Raw genomic sequence first — 24,598 nt, 5'->3', positions numbered from 1 at the left:
CAGTGTTCCCATGTGACTGACCCCTGTTATCTACCTTCTTTATATACCGTGCTGCTGTCTGGGTGAAATTGTGTGGCGTTGCTTTCGTAGTGCTGGTGAGAGAGTGGAAAGATTTGTGGGGTGCTTGCACACTGTGCTCATGGACCCACATTTGTTTTCTCTGTCTGCACACCCTTCCTCCTAAGTGCCTTTGAGGCTTGATACGCACATACGCGTTTAGTGCCAACATTGCTGCAGGCTGTAATATGTCACATCTTGTGAGCCATGGTCTGTTTGTTTGGGTTTTACACCAACTGGAGTGGGAGTCAATCTCTTTAGTCTGTTTTCTCATTTATATTTGTAAAAAACAATTTTTTTTTTCCATTATTTCCTCTTATTAGCCATTACCTAATGCTGGTTTGTTTGAAGACTTCATGCACTTATGAAGCCCAAGATACAGTGGTCCATTTTATTTTATGGAGAAAGAAATTGGCAGAGACAGATAAGTGGCCACAAAGTCAAATGACAGGCAGTCAAAGATGAGACTCAAGGTGTCTTGATAGCTTGTATCTTGACCAGCATAATGAAACAAAATTGCTGTAAATGGTGTTTTTTGGGGGTTTTTTTATTTGCATAGGTAATCTAAAGGCCATAATGTAGATTTAAGACTAATTAGCAGGTACAAAATGACATCTATATGCAAAGTATTTGGAATATGAGGTCAGTTAGGGAATGAAGAGGTGCATGAAATTTAATGTTCCATGTTCAGAGATGATCTTTGCATAGAAATATGCAACTTAGTGAGCTCACCTATACTGATTGCCTCAGAAGGGGAAGTTTTTTTACTGCTGATATTGATTGCACAGTATTTCATTATATTTACATTGCTTCTCCACGGCAGCTGGAGTCTTCTGTGTCACCAGAAGGAAACGCAGCTATATGTCTGCTCAAGTGTCATTGATCTGTTGCGATGTGATAGTAGACTAATATCACACTATTAAAAAGAGAAGAAGAAAAAGGAAAAAAAACTTAAAGTTAGATTGTAGTCCCCATAAAGTTGGGAGAAATTTACTCATGACTTGAGCATATCTATTCATTACTGGTTCTTATCAGATAAGAAATATTAATATAGTGCACAATAACCAGATAACAGGTTCAATTTCCTGCAGGGTTTTTTCCTTTTCATTTAATTCTGAAATTACAGCCAATCCCCCTTCTCACTGAACATATCATGTGTTTTATTATTAAATTTATTATCAGGTTTGTTTATTAATTAAGAACAAGATGATCTCTCAATTAATGAGCCGAACCATTTTCTTTGGTCAGCCATTTTACCTTTCAGAACCCCTAACAAAGAATTATGTCTTAATTTAAAAGTTCTTCTCCTTTGATATTGCATTGTTGTTTCTCAGAAAAGTGGCCATTAGGAAGCATTCATGGTTAAGTTTCTCTGTATAACTTGGGTTTCTGTTTACAGTCTCACTGATGTCATTTAAAAAACGCAAACACTCGATTACATTTAAAAATATAAAAATGAGGAGGCAGCAAGTCAGCTCATGTTGGCTGTTCCAGAAAGGGTGGTAAGATTCATGTGCCTTTTCTCCAGCAATCAGTTCTCCCAACAAATGGCCACTTCAGTGTTATCAACCTGGTAAGCTCCCAAACACGAATGGCAATTGCCTGTACAGAAAATTGCATCGCTTGTCTGTTTTCTGCTTATCTGTGAAACATTCTGAGTATTTTTGTACCTAGTCTGTGTCCTTGGAAAAAAAGCAGATTACTATAGCAAAGGCATAGTTGCTCCTTACTGATGTAAGTTATGACATTTGTATTTCAGTGCAGTGTTTTCATTATGTCATCACTTTTCAGAGGAAAAAGTAGAAGACACCCCAACTTACAGACCTGGCAGAATAAATAAATCACCAAAGGACAGGATGCTGGGGAAGTTAGTGGAGGCAGTGAAGAAGTGAGGATATGTTCAAGTGATCACTGCGTGCAGAATTCCTGCAGCTTTTTGGGTAGGGAGTGCAGAAGTATCATTATTTTGGTATCCATGATACCAGGGAAAAACAGAATGCGATCTGACCAGGTATGAAGAGCTCATTCTTTCAAAAACAAAGACAAAGAACCAAGTAATATATAACAGAAAACACTCCATACTTGATTCAATACAATTTACTCCATCTCTACCCCTTATGCCTAACCCAGTATTTCAAGATACACATGTGAAACTGTTAACTGTCCATGCCAGAACTTAATACTCTCTTGCCTTCTCTGACAAGTGACTCACTGATTGCTGGCACTCAGCCTCTATGCAATAGAGCATGCTTTATTTAATATTTAAGTTCTGAGTTTTTTCTTTTTCCTGTTGCACTGCTTCTACAGCATTGGTCACTCTTGCAAGCAGTCCTCTCGAAGGAGGGCAGGCAGGAACAGCGCCAGACTCCTACAGCTGTGGTGGTAATGGATAGTCCCTTCTTGCGGAACGCTCCTAGCTCTGACTTCCTTCTTGTTGGTTTTTGGCAGGATTTTGACATCAAAAATTGCTCTAAGGCCAGAAAAGAGATTCCGAAAATGCTCACAGCAAAAAGCATGCCTCAAGTTTGAAAAACAGAAAATAGCATGACTTCTCCTTTTTGTTTTATATACAGTTGTGAACTTCAGGCTGTCTTGTGAGACAAATGAATCTGAGATTTATTTTGGTGAGGGTTGGATCCAGCTTCAGTTTGGACAGACCTGCCAGCTGGTTTGCACTGGTCAGGAAGGCCTGGGTGAGTCTGGGCTTGCTCTAAATGGTTATTTATTCAGCTATACAGTAGATAAGACTCCTTTGCACCAAGTGTGTCCTTAGACTTTTCCTTCCTAAGCTTCCTCAGAGGTGGAACAGATTTGGCATCCTTCTCACTTTCGTGTTTTTCCCCTGACCTCAGTGATTGGACATACATTTCTCATTTCCATCAGTTCCTTCTCAGACACTTGAAAAAGTCCCTCCTTAACAACCCCAAATCTCATTTAGGCTGCTTGGATTTTCTTTTCGCTGTTCAGCAGACAGCAGCATGTAATTTGGCTTGTGATGATGGAGTAATAAGATTCCTTCCACTCATCTGAAAGACATCTATAATGTGCTCCACCTATAGTTTGGCAGATAGCCACTACATATCTTTATTTGTTTTGCCTTTCCCAAATAGTTTTTCTTCCCAACAGGCTATTTATTGTTCCTGTTCCCAGTGAAGAATCAATCTGGTTAAATATAGCCTGCTGAAATAGGAAAATCTTTTAACTCGAGATGTTTAGAGGGAGAGGATGGCAAGTTTTTCATGTTTAAAATTAAAAATGAGTACTGAAGCTGCTTAGCTATAAGTAATTTCTGATAATTGGGGTTGCTACTCATGCTTGTAAACTGCAAACCTATGAAGGTCATGGAAAAACTTTTCCCTGTGTGACTGGTGCAGTCTTCCCCTTCTGCTTGGTGATCTCAGAATCTTATTTCCTGCACTGGCAGTGAAGGGCAGACCACAGGTGTCGAGTTGAGGAGCACTGACCATGGTGGAAAATGCCGTGCCGTTTTTCTCAGCAGCTCTTGGGAGCATGAGGAGGGCTGGACGCTCTCAGCCCGACGTTCCCAGGAGCACACTGCTAAAGCAGACAGCACGAAAACCACAAATGCTGGGAGTTTGTGCTGGTTGTATCCATCTCCCATCTGTGTCCCCCAGGCAGCTCTAACCTCCACTCAGTAATGCTCATCTGAGAGCAAACATTGGAAAATCAAGTAAATGGAGGGTTCTGCAGTTGGTATCTTTGCAAATGAGCCTTGGTCATCCGCAGGGGCTCTGCGGATGGCAGTCCGCACATTACCGCTGATGTCTCCAGAGCCATCTGGTCTCCTGCTTTTATGTCGGTTCTTTCTCTGTCACCAGCTTCAGTCGGTATGGCCTTGCAGAGTGAACTTCTGGAGTATGGAATGTGGTTTTGGTTTACATTTGCGGCTACTTTGGAAGAGCGACAGGGGCTTTCTGCCTTAACTCTTAAGAAAACGGTAAAAAGGCCCACAGTTTTCTGGGCTTTTGTTTTGGTAGGGTTTTTGTGTACATTTCTTCTTGGTTACTGTATTCTCTCTTTCTCTCAAGCATTGCTTTGCTTATCACAGCATTTGTGTATGTACGTGCCTTCTCACCCTCTTGAGCAAGTGGGAGCCAGCATGGCTGGTCCCAAAACAGAGCACTGTCGTGGTGCGTGGCCGAGTCCTGCTTCCCACGGGGGAGCCGTGCCAGCCGATGTGTCACTGAAGTGCTACGGCTCAGTTACCAGAGGTGATTCCCAACAGTAAACGGATCTTCTGCAAAATGACCATAGAAGTTTAGGAAAGAGAGAGTTTATCTTTTTACTGTTGTTGTGTTGGTTCTTTGTTGTTGTTTTTTCCATGACTGTAAGAAAGGGAAATATTTTAACTTCTGTTCTGTCTGATGTCCTGCTGTTCTGGAGAATGTTTTTGGTATTACTGAGGCTAAGACCTTACCCTGTCGCGTAGACATCCCTAGAGAGCAAGGCTGACGTGCTGTTGAGACATGAGTAAATCTGGAGGTAGCAAGCAGCCTTTGCTGGACCAGTCACTGGGCTGTTCGTCATCGCAGTGATCTGTGTGGGCCACTTCGCCCTCCTTACGTGGGCTGTGCTGCCCTTAATGAGGCTCGTGTTGCTTTACCTAGACATGCTGCCCGCCAGTGGTCCATTTGTACTGAGTCCTGCATCTGCTGCTGCAGACTTGTCCTCGGTTTGGTTTGGTTTGGTTTGTCCTTTTGTTGTTGCTGCTGTTAGATTCTTGAGGGAAAGAGTGTGATGAGATTTTCTCACTTTCCAGAAGGTGAAATCCTTTGCGTGCATAAGATATGTGCATAGAAAAGAGCACACAAAGCATCTCCATGCCATCCCATCCCCATGGGGCTATAGCAAGGAAAGAGAAGACTGGGTGCATCTTGATACCAGATCTATTCTGAGAACTTCTAGAACTTATCACTATGCAGAACAGCTTTTGGGCTTCCACTGCTGGCAAAGAACTTGCGCAAATGAATGTCCAAGTGCAAAAATTGACTCATTTAGCAAACTGCTCAAGAGATACTCAAAAGCTGTCTACATATGGTTCTGGGCAACTGGCTGTAGATGGCCTTGCTTGAGCAGGGGATTGGACCAAATGATCCCCAGAGGTCCCTTCCCACCTTGGCCATTCTGTGAATCTATGCAAACTTTGGTGTTAGGAGCCTTCTGCTGAGAGTTTTGTCATCTTTACCTCGTTTTCCTTCCTTGTTTGTAGTATCACTTAATAACATGCAACACCAATAGCAGTGGGTGGTGGTGCAGAATAACAGCAGCATTTTTGAGACACCATCCTCACCAATTAGCCTGGTGAATTCATGGACATGGACATGCTGGGTGTATAGCAAATGACTTTCTCTTGTTACACCTTTGCTCATGAATGCAAATTAGTGAGCTTCTACTTAGTGAGTGATGGTTATTTTGTTATGGTACATTAACTCTTCCTTTTCTTTTTAGGTACCATTCATTGCAGTAAAATACCATGGCTTCTATTCACATGCAGTTGGATGCACTTAGCTGTTTTTATGTCATTAAAGCTCACCGAGTCTGGGGTTTTGTTGTTTCCCATGCAGTGCCTGTGGTGTTCAGTTTCCAGTAACACATGGTGTTTATATTCATGACTGGCATTACCGTTGTGATGGTGATAGGGTTTGTGTTTCTTGCCTTGCTTGATTTATGTTGTGGCTGGCGTGCATGGCACGCACATGTCTTGAAATAGAACATGACTGTTTTTTGTGTTTTTGCATTAAAAGCACTGATGATTTAATTTAGCATTTTGAACAATCCTGCATTTGCAGGGGAACCTGGCTGTGTTGTGTCCCTCTTTCAATAACTCTACTAGCCTCAGATATCTAAGGCTGCACTTCAAAATCACTCTCTGTAGGTGTTTGTGATTTTTAAAAAATTCATGTGAGTTTCCTGCTTCCCACTTTTTGCTTAGCTCTTCCTAATCCTTACATTCTTGGCTTTCTGGCAAGATCTGTCCCCTTGCCGTGCTCTTGCTAAGAACCTCCTTTGCCATCCGTAAGATGCTGCAGTGCTTCTGCCTCGGGGTCTGTTAGCAATGCAGTCACAGCAAGGATTACCTGAGTTACAGGAACCAGTTTTAAATGATCTGCAGTGGTGGAAGGGGCAGGGGGACGGACCTGGCACAGACATCAAGGGCAGGCAGGCAGCAGGCTGGCCTCTGTGCAGAGGGGAGGATGGCAGGATCTGGAAGCTGCTCGAGCTCCTTTTCATCTTTCCTCTCCAGCAGCCGTGAGCCATATAGGGCAACAGGCACAGAACTCAGCTTGTCTTGTACAGCTATCAAGTCTTGAGCCAGTCCTTGATGGAAATAGGAGCTGAAATAGGAGCTTAGGAAAGTATTCACCTCTACCCTATAACACAATTTGTGGTACTTTTCGACCTAAATTAAATAAAAATAATTTTTGAGAAACCTTGTAAAATGAATGTTAACTCCCCATTTCTTGTCCTGCCTTCCCAGAACTAAGTCATTTTTTGGTCTTTTTTGAGGTCATACCCTGGTTGCTGCTGGACAAAACCCAAATCAGATGGTAACTCTGAAGTCAGCGATGAAGTGGAAAATATATCAAGAGCTCTGAAGCCATTACAACATTTTAATTACTTGCGAAATGGGTTTTTCCACACAGCAATAGCCTTCAAGATGAAGGGACCGGGACTCTTTGCTGATAATAGTGGCTGAAGCCCAAACTGCAGATTGTGTGGTCAGTCCCTTCCAGTCAGCTTCATTTAATAGTCCTTCTAAACCACTCATTTATCTCATGATATTTTATAGCTGTAAGAATCATTTCATTTGACCTTTTGTTGACCACTGTCATTCACCCCAAATTTTGGCACAGGGAAGGCCGATTACTGGCATTATGCTCCCACCAGCAAGGAAATGCCTTGCCCTCTGAAGACTGACAAATAGTTGGCTTGAGTTGTGCCCTTCGGCACAATCATCCATCACCAGTGTCCTTTAATAAAATCACCTCATTGCTAAGGGGAGCTTGAATTGAAAGGCTGAAGTGAACTGGGGGCAAGGACCTAAGGGTGGGGGGAAGCTGTGTGGGGAAGGCTTCTAGGCAAACTGGCCAGACTGGGAGATGTTCCTGCAACCTCACTGTGCATTGAGGGTGTAAGGAAAACGAGTAGGCTGCTTTTTAAAGAAAAGCTCTTACTAAACACAAGATGAAGTTCATGTGCTGTTCTCTGGCAGCTGTTTTAAGAGAAATATTTTTTTTCTAGTTTTTGCTCGGCTGTTGGGTATTTTGCAAGGAGGAGGGTGAATTCCAGGGTCACTGGGGTTAATAACAAAAGGAACAGAAGTGGCACAGCATGGCACCTCTGATCCCCATTCCTCCCTTGTGGGCTGTTAGCAGTGTTGGGAGCAAGAAACCCAGTTGTTGTCTCTGCTGCTGGAGCTGCTGGAGCAGTGCTAGCAGGAGGGTGCTCAAGGAACACATGAGGCAGGAGGAGGAAAACGTGATTTGGTGGCTTTCAGAGCTCTTTGTTGGCAGCAGAGGACAGAGAGGCTTCAGGCTGGGTTCCTGTTTCAAAAGGCTGTTTTCTCTGACGGTTTTTTGCTGCTCCTTCTCCAGTCTGCTGCCACAAATGTGTCTCTTCCCTCCCTGTCTTCCATTCCCAGTTCACTGCTCTGTCCTCTGCCATCTCCCACGTGGTCGTTTCGGTCCCTTGATGAGATTCTCTGTCCCCTGCAACCTGTGTGCCAGAAGAGGGACAGTGAGAGCCCAGGCAGCATCTTCTGCTGGCTCAGTGGCTTAGGTATGTGCTTGCAGGGCAGATCTTACATCTGTCTCAAACCTGTAAAGGAACAGGCTCAGGTGCTGCGAGAGGTACATATGCCAGCTGTCATGGAAGAGGGGAAGGGGATGGACTGTGCTCAGTGCGGGTAGATGCTTCTTGTTAACCACAGAGCACAAAAACTGAGTCATATGAAGGGCTTACTTAACATGCAACCAGTTCTGAGCAGGTTTCCATACAAACAGCAAAAGGCACATGCCAGATGAAGCTCTTCCCCTTACTGCCAAGCATCATGTCCATGTTCAAGACTGTGAAGAGACTGGAAGCATCTAAACAAGTACTTCCAATTCATTCCTTTACTTTAGATAAGCCGAACTTCTTTTTTCTTGACTTCCCTCTCCAAAATGATAAAACTAGCTTTGTTGAAATTATTTCACACGCCCCTCTTTCCTCAAACAAAGCACACATCCAGAGAAGCATCTCGTGCAGTACATGTTGGCTTTCTAACAGAGACATCAGAAAATGTTGACTTCCAGATATTGCTACCAGCTCGTGTGCAAAATGCCTTTCTGCGTCCCATCACGCAACCTTTCCAGGTTTTATTCTCATAATAAACCCTTCTGTAGTTGCTTATAATTCTAGTTTTCCAAAACTTGTTCAGAGCACTGCATGTGGAGCTGCAACCGTGCTGTCCTTGGAAGAGCAAGCTGAGGATCAAGCCGACAAGATAGCTGCTGAATTTGAACAAAGAGCAATTTGCTGGTCACCTGCAGAAGGTTGCAAGTCTGAGAAAATGTTGTAATCAAGTAGTTTTAATTTGAAAAGGCATAAATCTGTGGGTAGGTTTGCTCCATAGGTCTCTGCAAATTACTCCATTTGCCTAGGTGAAAATATTGCCGCAATTTAACTTCTAGGAATATCTGATCCATTTATCTGGCATAATAGTAACAGTGAAAGGAGGGCAACCTTTGGTCATTTATCCGTGTTTATTAGGACACTCTGCTGGCACTAATTTTCTGATTCAGGCATGAGGAGGCAGCTCGGTGCCTCCACAAGTGAGGAATTTGCAATTTGTCCCATGCTGGAACAGGAACAAATTCTCATCCCTCTGAATGAATGAGTTTGCACTGGTTTTGTGCATTTTTTATGTTGTGTCTTTTGTGCTGGACACATAGTCCTCTCTTAAAAAGTTAGCAGTTGTGTTAAAGAAGTATTATTTAGAGTTTCAACAAGATACATTTTGTTACTGCCACAAGAGCTGGAGAATTTTCCTCTTTCTATGTTTCATATGAAAACATACTTAAGTTGCTTAGTGAGCAATACAGACATCTCTAAGATTTCAGTAGGTTTCAAGTGTATTTCTTTAGGAGGTTTACTTCTGTTTGTAAATATGTGAGATGGTGATTTATTTTGTGTGTATTTTGTCAAGTGTTTTTAAAAATGGCAAAGTATATTTTGATTCAGACATCCTTGCATTCCTCTTTTGTGTTTTTCTTGTACATTTTCTCTCCAGTCAGGCTAGCAAAGAAATATTTAATGCAATATGTTTGGCTGATGATTTATTGGAGTTGAAATGTAGAAAAATATGAAAAGCATGCCAGAATTGAAAAGTGTTTCAGCATTTTTGCAAAAAAATGCTTGTGAAAATATTTTTGTTGTCTTTCCTTCTTGTCTGAAGATGTTGCAGGGAATTATCACTGAAAACATAGCCTCTGCAATTGCCTAAAACATGTTAAGAGTTCTATTTTACAAAGAGGCAATTTTAAAGTGCTTGTTATTTACACTTTTATTTCTTTTTCTATTCAAGTACAGCTTGATGCAACTTCAGAGAAGATATTTGCTAGTTGAAAAATGTTCTAATAGAAAAAGATATACAAGTATAGCTTATGAATTTTATATTTATTTCAATGCATGTGCATATATACATTTTATCTTAGATCTGCATAGACATAATCTGGTGCTTATTTTACTGAACAGCTTCAAATGTATCATAATAACTATGTTTGATTACAAATCAGTGTTTCCAGTGTTGTAATTGTCCCTCACACAGAATTGTTTTCCAGTTAAAAAATGATTAATCGAAATCAAAGAATCATTACTAGTACAAGTAATTTTTCAAATCATTCCATGCTGCTTTCAGAGGGCTTTCCTGGCCATTCCTCAGCTGATGCTAGCGATTCAGTGTCCCTGCTGCAATAGCAGAGGTTTCCTCAGTTGGCTGCAGAAAGCCGGGCGATGCCTGGCTGCAGCTGTCCGAGAGGAGCTCCTGAGCCTGTAGGGGTATGTTTGTGTAAAGCATCTCAGGGGCTAAAATTAGAGCGGAGTAAATCAGCAGAGATTTCCTTCTCCAGTAAATGAAGAGCATTAAAAGCTCACTGGCAGGTCCTCACCTATGTACGGTGGTGAATCGTGGCAGGACACGGCAGCCAGCCCTGCTGTGCCCAAGCCTTCGCCCCGACAGCACGTGGTGCTGTTGTGCCTGGCTTTGCTCACCGAGAGCTTTGTAGGAGTGTGTGTCCACACATGGTATGGGCAGGGTGCTGCCAGCCCCGGGGCTCAGGTGTGAGCGTGAAAGCCCACCACAGAAGCAGGAGTGAAAGCTGTGGGAAGCAGGCTAAGTGTATTCACTAGAGAGGGAATTTATCAGTTGGCTGTGCTTTGGCAGAGGAGGAAGCAGGCAGAGGGATTTTCATGCAGCAGAGTAGAGAAAAGAGCAATGTTATTGAGCTGAGAGATTGAGGAATGTGAAGAAAATGGTAAGTGTTGGTTTTCTGGCTGGGCTAACCTGGTCATTGTGTAGGAGAGCCTGGTTCTTAATAATGGTCAGTAGTATTATCACACCACCACCAGCTCCCAATGTACTATACAGTTTCTGGGCACAGGGTTGGGGGGAAGAGAGGATTGTAGGGTTTTCTGGCCCTTTCTAAACTCTGTAGGGGAAGAGGTCATGTCCCTCAGGGCTTTATGTGCAATAGAGACTGTAACATAGATGGTATTGGGGGTGCTCATCTCCTTGCTCCTGTAGGACTGGGACACCCCTATTTCACACGTCTCCCCATCCCTGGACTTCTACCCAAGATCTTACACAAATATCAGCAACAAATTTTATGACACTTTCATTTTTTTTCTCTTTTTTCCCAAGCATCCTCTTTGCAGACATAGAGGGTTTCACAAGTCTGGCCTCCCAGTGCACTGCTCAGGAGCTGGTCATGACGCTGAACGAGCTCTTTGCCAGATTTGATAAGCTAGCAGCTGTAAGTTTTCTTTTATAATTCTGATATATTTTTTTTCCTGTTGCAAGAATGACATACTGTGCTGGTTCACTGGATTTCTGTAAATATTCACTGCCCTAAAAGGCAAGCTATTACAAGCATGAATATAAGCTGAATATTTCTCTCTCCTTTATTATTACTTTTTCTTTTTCTTTCTTTCTTTCTTTTTTTTTTTTTTTTTTTTTTTTTAAGGAGAACCACTGTTTACGTATCAAGATCCTGGGTGATTGCTATTACTGTGTGTCCGGGTTGCCAGAAGCAAGAGCTGACCATGCACACTGCTGTGTTGAAATGGGAATGGATATGATAGAGGCCATCTCGTAAGTACCATATTCCCCATGGAGAATTTCAGAACGAATAGCAAGTTAGATCTTCTGTACTTCAGTAGCAAGGTAGCCAAGCCAGGGGACTGATGCCAGCAGAGAGAGAGAACAGCTGGAATGAGAAAACAGAATGCAATAAAGATTTCACAGTAGAAAGACAGACATTTAAGTCCGTTACAGCCACGTGGAGATCAGAGCTCAATCTCCTGATGAGAAAGGCAAAGGTTACTGTAGTTAGTAGGAGTCTCATTCCCAAAGGAGGATTCCAGTGAATTACAGAAATATGAAATCAGAGGATTAATAATAACTTCATTAAATTTCAATCACTCTGCACTTATCTGTCTTTAAACCAGCTTTTTACTCACCTGACAATTCCCCTGCTGAGGTCTGTCTTCTCTAGTTTAACTAATCCTTAGCCAAGTGTTCTGACACCAAATGGGTTAGATCCAATGCTTTCTGAATTTAGGCAAATTAATTATTGAGGAAAACCACAAGCTTGGTCTGGCACAAACTGAGACAAATCCATAGTGCTTTTTACTTTATTTCTCTTTCCTTACTCATCTTTGGATTTTTCTTTTAAAATCCATTATGAAGATTTGCCTGTTTCTAAGGTCAAACTAACAGTTCTGTATTTGTCCAGACAATCTCTTTCTTCGGAGAGTGACAAGCATGAGACCCATATCTAATAATATTACTTGGAGGACTGCACACAATATTGAATATTCTTTGCATCGGATGTAAGCTTTCACATTCCAGTTCTTTAGGAATGCAGGGAAGGGATATTTATTTCGTCATCATGAATGAATGTGAGTTTAGGCACAAAGTTGAGTGAGCTTTGGATGGTAACTGAGCTGACCTTAGTATCTACACCATCCTTAGTGTGCAGAGACTCTGCTTTTTCTTCCCTTCTATTTTTTTTTTCTTTGTGAAAACAGCTTCTAAAGTACCCATGGTACTAACATGAGAGATCTTTATGCAGTTCTCCTCTCATTCTGTTCGGTAAATTGATCGAGATTTCACTTCATCTTGATAATAAATAGAGGTACCTATTTGATGAGCTTGATACAGAACCTCCTTATAATTTGGATTTCTGCAAGGACACAAATAGTCACCCACTTTTCAGCCTCATTTTCTCCACACAAATACGTAGTTTGAAGAGCAGCGTTTTCTACTAGGAGACGTCATTCAAAAAGCAGTGTGCAGCAGCATTCCCTTGCTTTGTATACAATGTATGCTGTCAGTACTTACTACCTCTTCTTTCCTGGTCTAAACTGTTGTTTTGCATTAGTCCCCTTTTGAGCTTTGAATGTAAAATGCAAAATAAAAACAGTTGCAAGTAGCCCTTGAAAGTACGCTGTTTCTTCAATGTGAAGTACACTTAAGTGGCAGGTGACAAAGTATCTTGTTGAACACAAGAAGCAGTGATTCTTATCAAACCAGCCCTATAAAGAAAATACTACGTACATTAACCAGAAGCGTCTCACTTTCTGCAGTAGTTGGCTTGATGAAATCCATGGACCTTGACATGTTGCTCTGTAACCCCCACAAGGCTGGGTAACACCTCAGATGTGTAGGCTTCATTGATTAACTGCAACCCACCTCACCTTGAAATAAACTGAGCTGAAGTGCACTCAGCGTTTGTTTACAAATAGCTCTTCAGCATCCTTTAAAACCGGTTTCCCACTTGATGTGCAATTAATGCGTTTAACAATCTTATATCTTATTAAGTCTGGAAGGTGACACTGTTCTGCTTGTCTCTCCATCCCCCTCTTCCTCCGACCTTAAGGATCAGGACAAGAGGTTTTACAGTTAAGGTAACAAATATCTACTGAACATTCACCTGCAGGCTTTGCCAACATTGGGTCCTGCTTGTCTCATTTCATCTGTACTCAACTGCAGGGCATGTTATCCCAGATCAGAAAGAGAATCATAGAATCATAGAAGTGCTCGGGTTGGAAAGTACCTTAAAGATCATCTAGCTCCAACGTCTCTGCCATGGGAAGAGACACCACGCACCAGAGCACCAGACCAGGTTACCCAGGGCCTCCTCCAACCTGGCCTTGGACAGCTCCAGGAAGGGGCATCCACAATCTCTCTGGGCAAGCTGTTCCAGTGCCTCACCACCCTCGGAGTGAAGAAATTCCTCCCGACATCTGATCTATATCTCCCTTCTTTTAGTTTAAAACCATTCCCCTTTGTGCTGTCATTATCTGATTGAGCAAAGAGTCACTCATCTATTTTATAAGTCCCCTTTTAAGCACTGAAAAGCCACAGTGAGCTCCGCCGGGAGCCTTCTCTTCTCCAGGCTGAACATCCCCAGCTCTCTCAGCTTTTCTTCATAGGAGAGGTGCTTCAGCCCCTTGATCATCTTCGTGTCCTTCCTCTGGACCTGTTCTAACAGCCCCACATCCTTCTTGTGCTGGGGGCCCCAGACCTGGATGCAGCACTCCAGGTGGGGCCTCACAAGAGCAGAGCAGAGGGGGACAATCCCCTCCCTCCACCTGCTGGCCATCCCTCTGTTGATGCAGCCCGGGATGCAGTTGGCCTTCTGGGCTGCAAGTGCACACTGCTGGCTCATGTCGAGCCCTTCGTCCACCAGAACCCCCAAGTCCTTCTCTGCAGGGCTGCTCTCAATGAGTTCTTCTCCCAGTCTGTGCTCATCTCTGGGATTGCCCCGACCCAGGTGCAGCACCTAGATAGAATTATATTCATTTTACTGCCAGTATAAATCAACTTAAAAAACAAACAAACAAAAAAAATAAGACTATTCCTTTTGTCTATAAGGGGTGACCAAGCTTGTTTATTTGCTGCCAAGTCTGACAAAAGTCACCTTCTCATCCATGACCATACTGGGAGAAGTACCCTTGTCTTGTGGCATGGCAGAGGGTGCAGTGGGGTTTGTAGCACTCATGCAGGGTGTTCCTCCTCCCTCCCCTGCATGCACGCTTCAGCTGTTGTTGTCCTTGCAAAGCTAATGGCTGCAGCTGCATTTTCATTACTACAGTTCCTGTTGCTTTCCAAAGTGATGTGGTCAGAGCTCTTTCAGTTCAGAAGCCTGTGGTGCCTTACCCATATGGAGCTTCCCTTCTCTCTGCCAGAGAAGCTTTGCAGCTTGTTAATAAAAATAATGGATGTCACTTCAGCTGGTAGATAATGAACCATAAAAAGATAGGGATTGTAAGGACAAAGGAATTCAAAGCATAGCTCCTAGCTGTTTCAAAGAGAAGTGGTCTTGAACAACTCTAAGGGGCATATTATACTGCAAGGAGTGATCTAGAATCCAAAATTGGTCTATCTTTAATCATTCATTTTCATCAATAGCTAAAGCATAAATTTTAGATCTGTGTTGATGTTAGGAAGTTAACAGGACTTATGTGTCCAGAGGATGTAATTTAGAAAGGACTAGATGAACCTGAAGACCAAAAAGATTGAAATCTCGTAGATACAATGTATGACTTCATGCTTCGAAGTACTAACAACACAAAGGAAAGGACTGTCCTATGTAATAATGTGGGTGAATTTCCGCATGGAACATGGCCATTCTGGAAATTATGTGACCAGCAATAATGAGAAGCAGAGTTGTTCTGATGTCTTCATCAAGACTTTCCCCTACCCACATTCCTGAATGTATTTTCCATGTGAACAACTCTTGAAGTTAACTTTTGCCCTAAAAGGGCAAAACCCACAAAGTATTCCAGCAGTCATTTTGGGAGTAAACAGGGCATCCAAGACCTCATTAAAATCAGAGTTTGAGTATTTGTAGCTGCCTGTTTGGAGTGACTGCAATAGATGTGGTTCTCTGGTTTTGCTGCTCTGACTGCAGCTGTAAACCCCGTTCAAGCTTTCCAACGGCAGTGGGGTATTTCACACAAATATCATATTTCATCTGTGGAACAGTTGATGCCTGGTGCCATACAGACAAATTAAGATCTCTGAAATCATTTCCTTTTTCTTTTTGGAACATGCTATTACTCTTAATGATGCTGAGTGCAGGCAGGTTATGTCCAGCTTTGGTATGGAAATCAAAGACCAATGCTTTACTCTTTTCACTGTCCCCAAAGAAAATTTTTTAATGAATTTTCAGCTTGGCCATGAGTTCAGAGGACATGCGTTTACTCCAAGGGGTCCCCTAATCTAATTACTACTCTGCTTGCTCAGCCAGGCCATCCAAGTACAGTGCAGCCTGTCTGGTTTTGTTTTGTTGTCCTGTTATTGTGGATGAGAAACACTGTGTGTATACATGAATAATTTATAGGTCGTTATGGATTTCTGTATTCTGGGCGCAAGTTTGTGTCACCAACTACAAGTGTGCAGTTCTTAGTGTTATCCTTTTTCCATATCTCTTTCAGATTAGTCCGGGAGGTGACAGGAGTAAATGTCAACATGAGGGTTGGAATCCACAGCGGGAGAGTTCACTGTGGGGTCTTGGGCCTTAGGAAATGGCAGTTCGATGTGTGGTCAAATGATGTTACGTTAGCCAACCACATGGAAGCAGGGGGCAAGGCTGGGTAAGTTGCTTCTTCAAAGCTGTCATGTTAATCCGTGCGTCGTTTTGTGTCTGACACTTCACAGTGAGGTGTGGAAATGGGAGACAGAGGTTCAGGCAGACTGTATGCCTGCTGCAAAATGAGCTGGGGATATAGCATTTTAAACATATACAGATGTTAGCGAGGTTATTCAGTTCCATGTCTACATGTCTTTGGTTACAGAAAGACTACAAAATCCCAAGATGGGCATATTCTTCTGTGGTAAGAAATGAATCCTTCTCTGTGAAACAAAGCTGATAGCTGCAGCAGAAAGGAACAGGTGTGTGTGAACACAAGCAGAGCTGGTCATGGTTACAAAGAGATGTGACTGTATGTTAACAGTGCTTGCTGGAGAGCATCCCAGCTATTGCTGGATAATGTGAGAAGTGTTGTTTCAGACCAGCCTTTTGTTTTGAAAGATTCCTTTCAGAAAGCAGAATCAGTTCTTGTTTCACCACTGCATGGACCAGCTGAAGTCTGACTTGCTGCCAAGCTGTCCCGGGGAGATAATTGCTCTACACAACTTTTCATGTCTTCTCTGTTCTGGAAGAAAGTGCAAGACTATGGCACTTGGCAGGATACTTCTACAAGACACTCTTGTACCACAGTGATTAATGCGATGCAATAAAAACATACATGCTCCGGTATATATTACATGTGTCTGCTGAATAGACATATTCTTGTGAAGGGCCTGTGTTTGCCAAAAATACATATATACACATCTGCTGTGTGATAGGGTGAAGTGAATAGAAGAATGAGTGCTTTTTCTAAGGAGGTGCTTATAAATAGATGTGTAACATGCTTCTCTCTTTAAGAAGATGTCCTGCTTCCTCTAAAATAGATGAAACTCCTGTGCCACATCTGTAAGAGTCATAGTATGGCTAAACAACTTGTTTTTTATTGCCTGTTTGTTCCAGGACGTGGAACCTGTCACTGACAAGAACTGATCTTATAGATACATGATAACTTTTCAGAGGCTACAAAACTGTCTTGTCTTTTGTCTCCTTTAAGGCGCATCCACATAACAAAAGCAACCCTGAACTATCTCAATGGAGACTATGAGGTGGAGCTGGGCTTTGGAGGGGAACGCAATGCTTATCTGAAAGAGCACAGTATCGAGACCTTCTTGATTGTACGGTGCAGCCAGAAACGGGTAAGGTCAAACAAACTAATGCAGGTTTTAGATACTTTTAATAACAAGATGATCTCCAACACATCAAAGTAGAGTGAACACCAGCTTTTTTAGATGAATGAGGACTCTGTGCGTGCAAAGCAATTGAATGTCTGACCTTCAGTGGCAAAAACTCCAATTTCACTCTCCTCTTCCTGAGCTTTTGCATATGTAGAATGGAGTGTAGCCACCTTCTGCATAAAGTTTCTGCACCAAGTACTTTCTAGTTCTATCAAAAAATCTGTCCTGAGTTATTTTCAAAATCATTTTTAACAATGTTTTTAATGTAGATTTGTGTGGTGGTTTTTTTTTCTATTAATTTTGATATTTGCGCAAGTTCTTTAAGCAACAGATTAAAAACACAGAGATGTTTTCTCCATCAGATTACAAACAGAGTTGGTTTTGTCCATTGGCTCACCATATTGCCATGAACATAAAATTTAGAGCAGTTCTTATCATTAATTTTCAGCCTTTGCTTCTGAAGATGGGAAAATCTGGCCCACTGTAATGATGGATGACCACTGTGACAATGGGATGAGATCATACCCATTGCTATGACACAGGTCAGCCTGCACATAATAAGGCTATAAGGGCACTACTGACTTGAACTTGCATCAAGTCAAACTCAAGCAGACTTCAGCCAATATATCTTCTTTTTATGATGCTGCCAATAACAGAAAATAGGTTGATGTTATTACTAGTTTGTATTCTTTTAAATAATGGTAGACTTTAATATTAGAAAAGAGCCTTTTTGGTCATCTAATTGAGCCTTCCCAGTAATATTTCTCTAAGTAATTTCTGCACTATAGACACTGCTTTGCTATTCATATTACAGACAAACATAAGAAGGTTGCTCCAAAATGAAAATCATTTAAAATGTTTCTGCATCTAAGACCAATTAAAGCTTCCCACAGCCATAAATATGGCCACCATGAGATTAAATGAGTAAGTATTTGTGACATGTTCCAATAGCATGGTTGCTATGAATAACTGTAACACCTATACAGAACTACTTTGCTACCATTGCCTCATTTCCTAAGAGAATAGAAGCCTCAAATCTCCTTAATGGATATTGAGTAAAAAATCTCCAAGAAAAACCCTTATCATCTGCTAAAGAGAGAAGCTGATGTTTTGGTTTCTATCTGCTCATAAAATAAATCTCATTAACAATTGTCAATCTTCAAAAGAGGATTAGAGCTTGCAGTGCAAGTTTATTGTTTTCTGAGCATCACTGCCTGTCAGTGGACCAGCTGATGTTTATGCCTAAACCACTTCCTCATTGCTGGGTACAGTTAAGAACATAAACCAAAATACCCTTATGGTCAGACTCTTATCTCCAGAGGTGGAGAAGCTATATTGACTTGTTAAATCATGCAGTCACTGACTTGTCTGCATGTTCTTGTGGAGAACTTAAGGTTTCTCTGGAGAGAAGAGGAAGACTTAAGGAAACATCAGGATTCTGTTCCTTGCTATTGTAGACAAAACACTCAACAGAGAACCAAACCACTTGGGTTTTGACATAGTTCTTGAACACAGGGCTGTCTTGTGACTGGGAAACTGGACAGAGACTCAAGAGATATGCGGATTCCATTCCAGAATTAGATTTTGGGGAAGTCGCATCTTTGTGCCTTGATTTTTCATGTGTAAAATAAAATGTTCCCTCCCCTTACCCCCCCTCTTCATTCCTGCATTCCTTCACTACTTTATCTGTATTTATTACAGCTCTGTTACGCAGTGTAGCCCTTAGCTGAAGCCTCCAGGCACTACTATAATGCTGCCGTAACATGCTGCATCCCAGAGTAGTTAAGAACTGGGACATGCACATGGCCTACGTAATTATTGTGCTAAATTGAAACGTAAAGAAATTGCTACCCAAGGTCATAGATCTTCATGTTTAGAGTTTGAGGGGCTCCTGGTTTGCCCATACTGCTGCAACTTTCTTGCTCCCATAGCCATTTTCTATCCCTTTGTGAGTAGTTTAAAGTTCACTCCCTCTATGAAAACTCATTTCACCTAATAGGAAAATCAGAAGCAAAAAAAGCTTTCTCCCATAGCCAGCTCAGTCTGCCTTGAATATTTTGCTAGATGCCAGGCAAAGTTCTAGCACTTCACTTTTTCCTTCCATTTCTGTTTCATTTTAATGACTTCCTGTAATGTATTTAGCCAGGTTTTCATTTGAGCCTGTTGCAGTAATGACCACAGAGTGTTCACCTAACTTAGTCGTGGGTTCCTGTGAGTCGTGTCTGGGTTCCTGCCACCCTCAAACATAAGCCACAGGATTTTCTCACTGTGCATGCCATTGTGATCCCAGCTAGCAGCATCTCTTCTTCTGGAGAAAATATAAATCATGTCTGTCTTTATTTTCTCCCTCTTGGGCCCAGGCAAGGGCAAGGGAAAAATTTCCCATACTCTGTGCTTGTTCTGTTCACATGGCTTTCATCTATCCTGCCCCTTATACCACTGGATGATGAAGGATATTTGTTTAAAATCTTGGCCCTTCCAGGTAGTAGCTTATATCAGGTTCTACTAAGAATGGTTTTTGATGGATGCTTTGGTAGAAGATTGTCCCTTGGATCCTGATTTCTGCAAGGTGATTAAGATATTTTAACATTTGCTTTGATCAGGCTGCCAGTTGCCTTCGTTTCACAACTGCACTAACTGTATACTTCTTGCAGAGAGTGAAAGGGGTTGTCCATGTGTAGTAGACCAGTAAATGAGTCTGCTCCCAGCTTCAAAACAACATTATTCGTTCTTCAGTTCAAGCAGTACAAACTCATGCCTGAGGGCCTTAGACGAAAACCCTGCTGTTAGTCCCGGTGTGATCAGGTACATCTGCATCATGCTTTGCAATTCTGATGCCTTTTCAGAAGCACAAACTGCTTAGTTGCAATTGGCATTGAGATAGTTCTTTCATCTTAAATGATGTTACTTTCTGAAACACCGACCTTTTGAAGCTGATATTTCTCATGCTTGGTCTCTGGATTTAGTAGAGCATGAATTTTAAACAGCTGTCCCATCTGCACGTTCTAATAAGATTGGTCAGTGGGGAAGTACTGTTATTGACTTTGGATAGATATTAATACCTTAAGGTAGTAGTGAATAGAGAAGTGGTTTTTTTATATACATATGGGCCATCAGATCTTTTTTCCTAATTCTTTCTCTTATATGTACTGAGAAAATTACGTTGAAATGCTGAATGAATGAACACAATTATTAATATATATGTAAAGAAAGGAATTAAAGAATACAAAAAAAAATGGGAGCAGAAATGCAGTTTAATTAAAGGTATATGCTAGAGGATCTAACTCGTGGTGAGGATGATTTATATTATCCCAAGAGCAAATGCACAGGTGACCCGATTTACTGCCTGAGCTATTTCCCAGTTCACACAGGCAGTTTTAAATTACCCGAATACCTAGTCCATCAGTCCCAAATGTTGTCCAAACCCAACAATCTCGGGAGTTCCAGTGAATGCATAAAATGTAACAGCATTTATTGTCATACCCTTTCTGATTATTGTTGCCAAGGGGAGTCATAACTTTGAATTTCCTGTATTTTTTTGTTTGTTTTACTGTTTCAGCCATGAAATGAATTCATCATGTTAATGCCATTTCCTTGGCACAGAGTAAATGGGAGGAACATTTATCCAGTATTTTGGTTCCATGAACTCAGACTAACTCCTTTGAAAATAGCTTTTTTCCTTCTTAAGGATGCTGTTAACTAGAATATATTTATTTGAGATTTAGGAAAAAAAATGCCTACATTTTGATCACTTAGGCTTTAAATAGCATCCCTAGAGATGGAAATGTAGTCCTTGATTTCCTTCTGATACACAGAAGGGTTGCTTTCTATTGAAAGAGAATAAACTGCAAAATTTTGAAATCCAGTCTGTTTAGGTTTCCCTTTCCTCATCTCTATTTGCAGATGTTTTCACCTTTCTGTTTGCACTCTCTTCTGATGCTCATTCTCTTGTGGGTAAGCACTTCCCCTGTAAAAAGGGCAGTGACAGAACTGCTGCTCAGATAGCCCAGAGCAGGAGTGACTTATTTCATTATTTTCAGTTTCTTAAACTAGCGTTTTGAAGCCCCGTCCAACCTGGCCTTGAGCACTTCCAGGGATGGGGCATCCACAGCTTCCCTGGGAAACCTGTTCCAGTGCCTCACCACCCTCATAATAAAGAATTTCTTCCTTATATCTAATTTAAATCTACTCTTCTTCAATTTAAAGCCATTATGCTGCATCCTATCACTACACCCCCTGACAAAGAGTCCCTCTCCAGCTTTTCTGTGGTACCTTTAGGTACTGGAAGGCTGCTGTAAGGTCTCCCTGGAGCCTTCTCTTCTCTGGACTGAAAAATCCCAACTCCCTCAGCCTGTCTTTGCAGGAGATGTGCTCCAGCCCTCAAGGCTCTCAACTCTGTCCATGTCCCTCTGGATGGCATCCCTTCCCTCCAGCATGTCGACTGCACCACTCAGCTTGGTGTCATCGGCAAACTTGCTGAGGGTGCACTCGATCCCACTGCCCACGTTACCAACAAAGACATTCCATAGTGCCAGTCCCAGTAGTGACCCCTGAGGAGCACTGCTTGTCACTGGTCTCCACCTGGAGACCAATTTCTTAAAACATTAAGAAAAGCAAAGTTTCTTAAAGCATGTAAGAAATGCATAAACTACAATGTAGACAGGAACATGTAACTGGAAAAAATCTCTTTGGCCATCAAATCTACTTCAGTGCTATTTGAGGTAGTGCTGTCTCATGTTTCTTTTTTGTTATCTGTCACATACTGCCAGTGCTTCTCTCATTAGCAAAGTCCATCATTGCTGCACTGGTGCCAGATGTGATAAAGAAAAAATTAATAACAAAATCTGCCCTAAGACTAATCACTGAGCAACTCTACCAGTAACTTTCCTCCAGCCTAATACATCTTCACTCAAAGCCATCTGTTACCCTTTTACTGTAAACCAGCTCTTTACCCAGCTTCTAGTTCCCCAGCTATCTTAGCCCCAGTCCCCAGCACAGCACTCTCACAAATATTGTATGGAAAAAACAAGGCCAGTGAGAGCTACTGTACTTTTCCTGTTTAGGAAAGCTTGGATGCTCTCAGGGCTGTTAATTCAAGCCCAGCATTTGCTGCTCTACAGTTCAGTGTCATGATCCCTGACTAAGTAGTTATTAAAAGTATCTGTAATCGGAACTGAATCGCAGTTGGCAGTTTTGCAGAAATCTGGGATGGAGGTTGTCCTTCTGCCTTCAGTACATTACATTTAAGTTTTGCTTCCAATTTATGTCATGTTTTCTGTTTATATCTTTATTTTTATGATCCCTGCTCTCTTTTGCCTCGACTGGGGCAGTAGTGACTATCTGAAAAGAGAAACAATTTGTTCCTTCAGTTCTGCAGGAATGTAGATTTTTGAACCTCTGTTACCCTTGGGTGATATAGGGTGATTTATATAGGGTGACTTCTGCCCTTATTCACTATTTTTTTCTCATTTGTTTGTCTGTATATTTCTATTGAGCTTAGCACCTTAGCATGAAATAAATACAGGAATTCTCCAAGGAGATCTTTGCCATTCCTCTATTACTGGCTTTGCATCCTCATTCTTTATCTGGAAAGCCAGTGTTTCCAGATAAACAGAGACTTACCAGCTAGAATTACTGCCTATTACCCAGTTTGTCACTGGTTTCTAAACTTAGCCCCAAGGCATTGTAGCAAACTACCTAGCATTACCCAGTGCAACTTCATTCTTCTACAAAGTGGTTTGGTTTTATTTGTGTTATACTTTTAAGTTTACCTTGCAGACCGTAGCATTCCTAATGCACAGCTCTGTACCCCACCTCTCCACTTTTTTATATCTGTCCTTCTGCAGTAATGCATTTTATTCAAAACCTTTGTCCTGGTCATTACAGCTGTTCTGTCACATCCCTGCTATTCTTACATTATTCAGTTTAATTATTATTGTGATAAGTGCAAGTTCTTCTTTTGCCTGAGTTTCTGGAGTTTGTATAGGAGCATGTCATTTGGTGGCTATGGACAACTTTCTGTTCTTCTCTGCGATCGGGTGCAGCACTAGTTGATTTGCAGAACCAGCACAACATCAGTTCTAATCACTGATAGAAGCTTTGCTCTCTGAAGGGTGCAGAAGTCTGTGTTTGGTGGAGTGGGAAAGTGGTCTTCATTTAAGGTGAATAGGATTTTAACAACATGCTAGGTTTTATAGTCCACAAAATTGTTAGAAGGCTGGAGAAACGCTTTGCTTTGAACACAAGTGGAAACAAAACATGACTGTCAACTGATGAGCAATACTGCTGACAAAACACTGCACTGGGTGCACACAGTCAGCAAACTGAAAAAATGTTTATTTTTTTTCTAATGCCTTTCAGTTGCAGTAAATATGGGTGTTTCTTTAAACAATAGCAGGTACACAACAGTTTCAGAAAGAATTGTTGATGGTGGCCTTGAAACAGCTCAACAAAACTTTGGCTGTAACTCCTAGAAAAACAATTCTCATTCTTTTCTAAATAGCGTCCTGAAACTCCATCCAGCTGAAGAAACAAAATGGTCATTTAAATGTTGTGCATGTGACTGTACTAAAACATCATCCGTCTAATGTGATGATTCCTCAATTGAACAAATTTAATCGCAACTCAGCGGGGTTCCACTCATGTAGATTTATGAAGGCAATGATTGGACTGTGTATTACTGCAAGAAATACCATTCACATGTCAGCACAACTTCAAGACAACTGAAGAAACAATATGTATCTGAATGAGAAATGTCTGATCCATGCTCAGGCTTCACCACTTTGTTGTGCTGATAGTGATTGCATATGCTGGAAAATCCAATCATACACTACAGAAGTAACAGGCATGCTTTATGCAACTGATAATTTTACGAAAATCCCAGCTATTTCTGCACTTCTGCTACAGTATTACTGTAGCTCGGGGTGTGGGAACTGGTGGTGGGAACACAATAAAACCTCTGGGAATAAGATTTACAGGCTCTTTGCGAGCCCAGATTTGAAAAGTTCCCACAACATCTTCTGGAGCGTAGCCACTCTGAATCTGAAAAACAGGCTGCTGTCAGAAGCTTTTGCACCTGCTCCTGTTGTTGGTAGTACCTGTAATGAGAAGAACTGAAAGGCATTGTCTGTTCCTTTTCTTTATTCTTCTTTCCTGTTTTATTATGCTTTAGGTAGCAGTGTGTGCAAGTTGTCCTCATGCTAGGGAGGACAGTTAACCAGGAAGAAACAGAGTAGGGATCCTCTTAAATTTCCGTACAGGAGCTGTGATCCTTCTCATTCTTCATTTTGAGAGTTTGTTACTATCATCACCCATTGAACAAGTGATTTTCCAGAAAATAAATTAGCTCAACTTTTAAAAATATCAGGTTTAAAATAATGTTTTTGAATAAGTGTTGATGTTAACAACAAAGTCCTACCATTCAAGATAATAAAGTAGCATACCATATAA

At 41.6% G+C, this 24,598-nt stretch overlaps 1 protein-coding gene across 2 annotated transcripts in view; it reads left to right on the top strand.

The window, feature by feature from the left end:
- The window catches only part of ADCY5 (adenylate cyclase 5), a 221,056-nt gene that overhangs the window by 143,899 nt on the left and 52,559 nt on the right, over positions 1-24,598 (top strand). For both annotated transcript variants that reach the window (XM_083841338.1, XM_083841339.1), the window contains exons 4-7: positions 10,979-11,090; positions 11,301-11,428; positions 15,781-15,939; positions 16,969-17,110. In XM_083841338.1, coding sequence (XP_083697464.1) covers positions 10,979-11,090; positions 11,301-11,428; positions 15,781-15,939; positions 16,969-17,110 — 541 coding nt within the window. The remainder of the gene's footprint in view (positions 1-10,978; positions 11,091-11,300; positions 11,429-15,780; positions 15,940-16,968; positions 17,111-24,598) is intronic.

This window comes from Anser anser, assembly GCF_964211835.1.
Source record: "Anser anser genome assembly, chromosome: 6".
NCBI classification, from domain to species: Eukaryota; Metazoa; Chordata; class Aves; order Anseriformes; family Anatidae; genus Anser; species Anser anser.
This window is presented reverse-complemented; position numbering and strand designations above follow the sequence as displayed.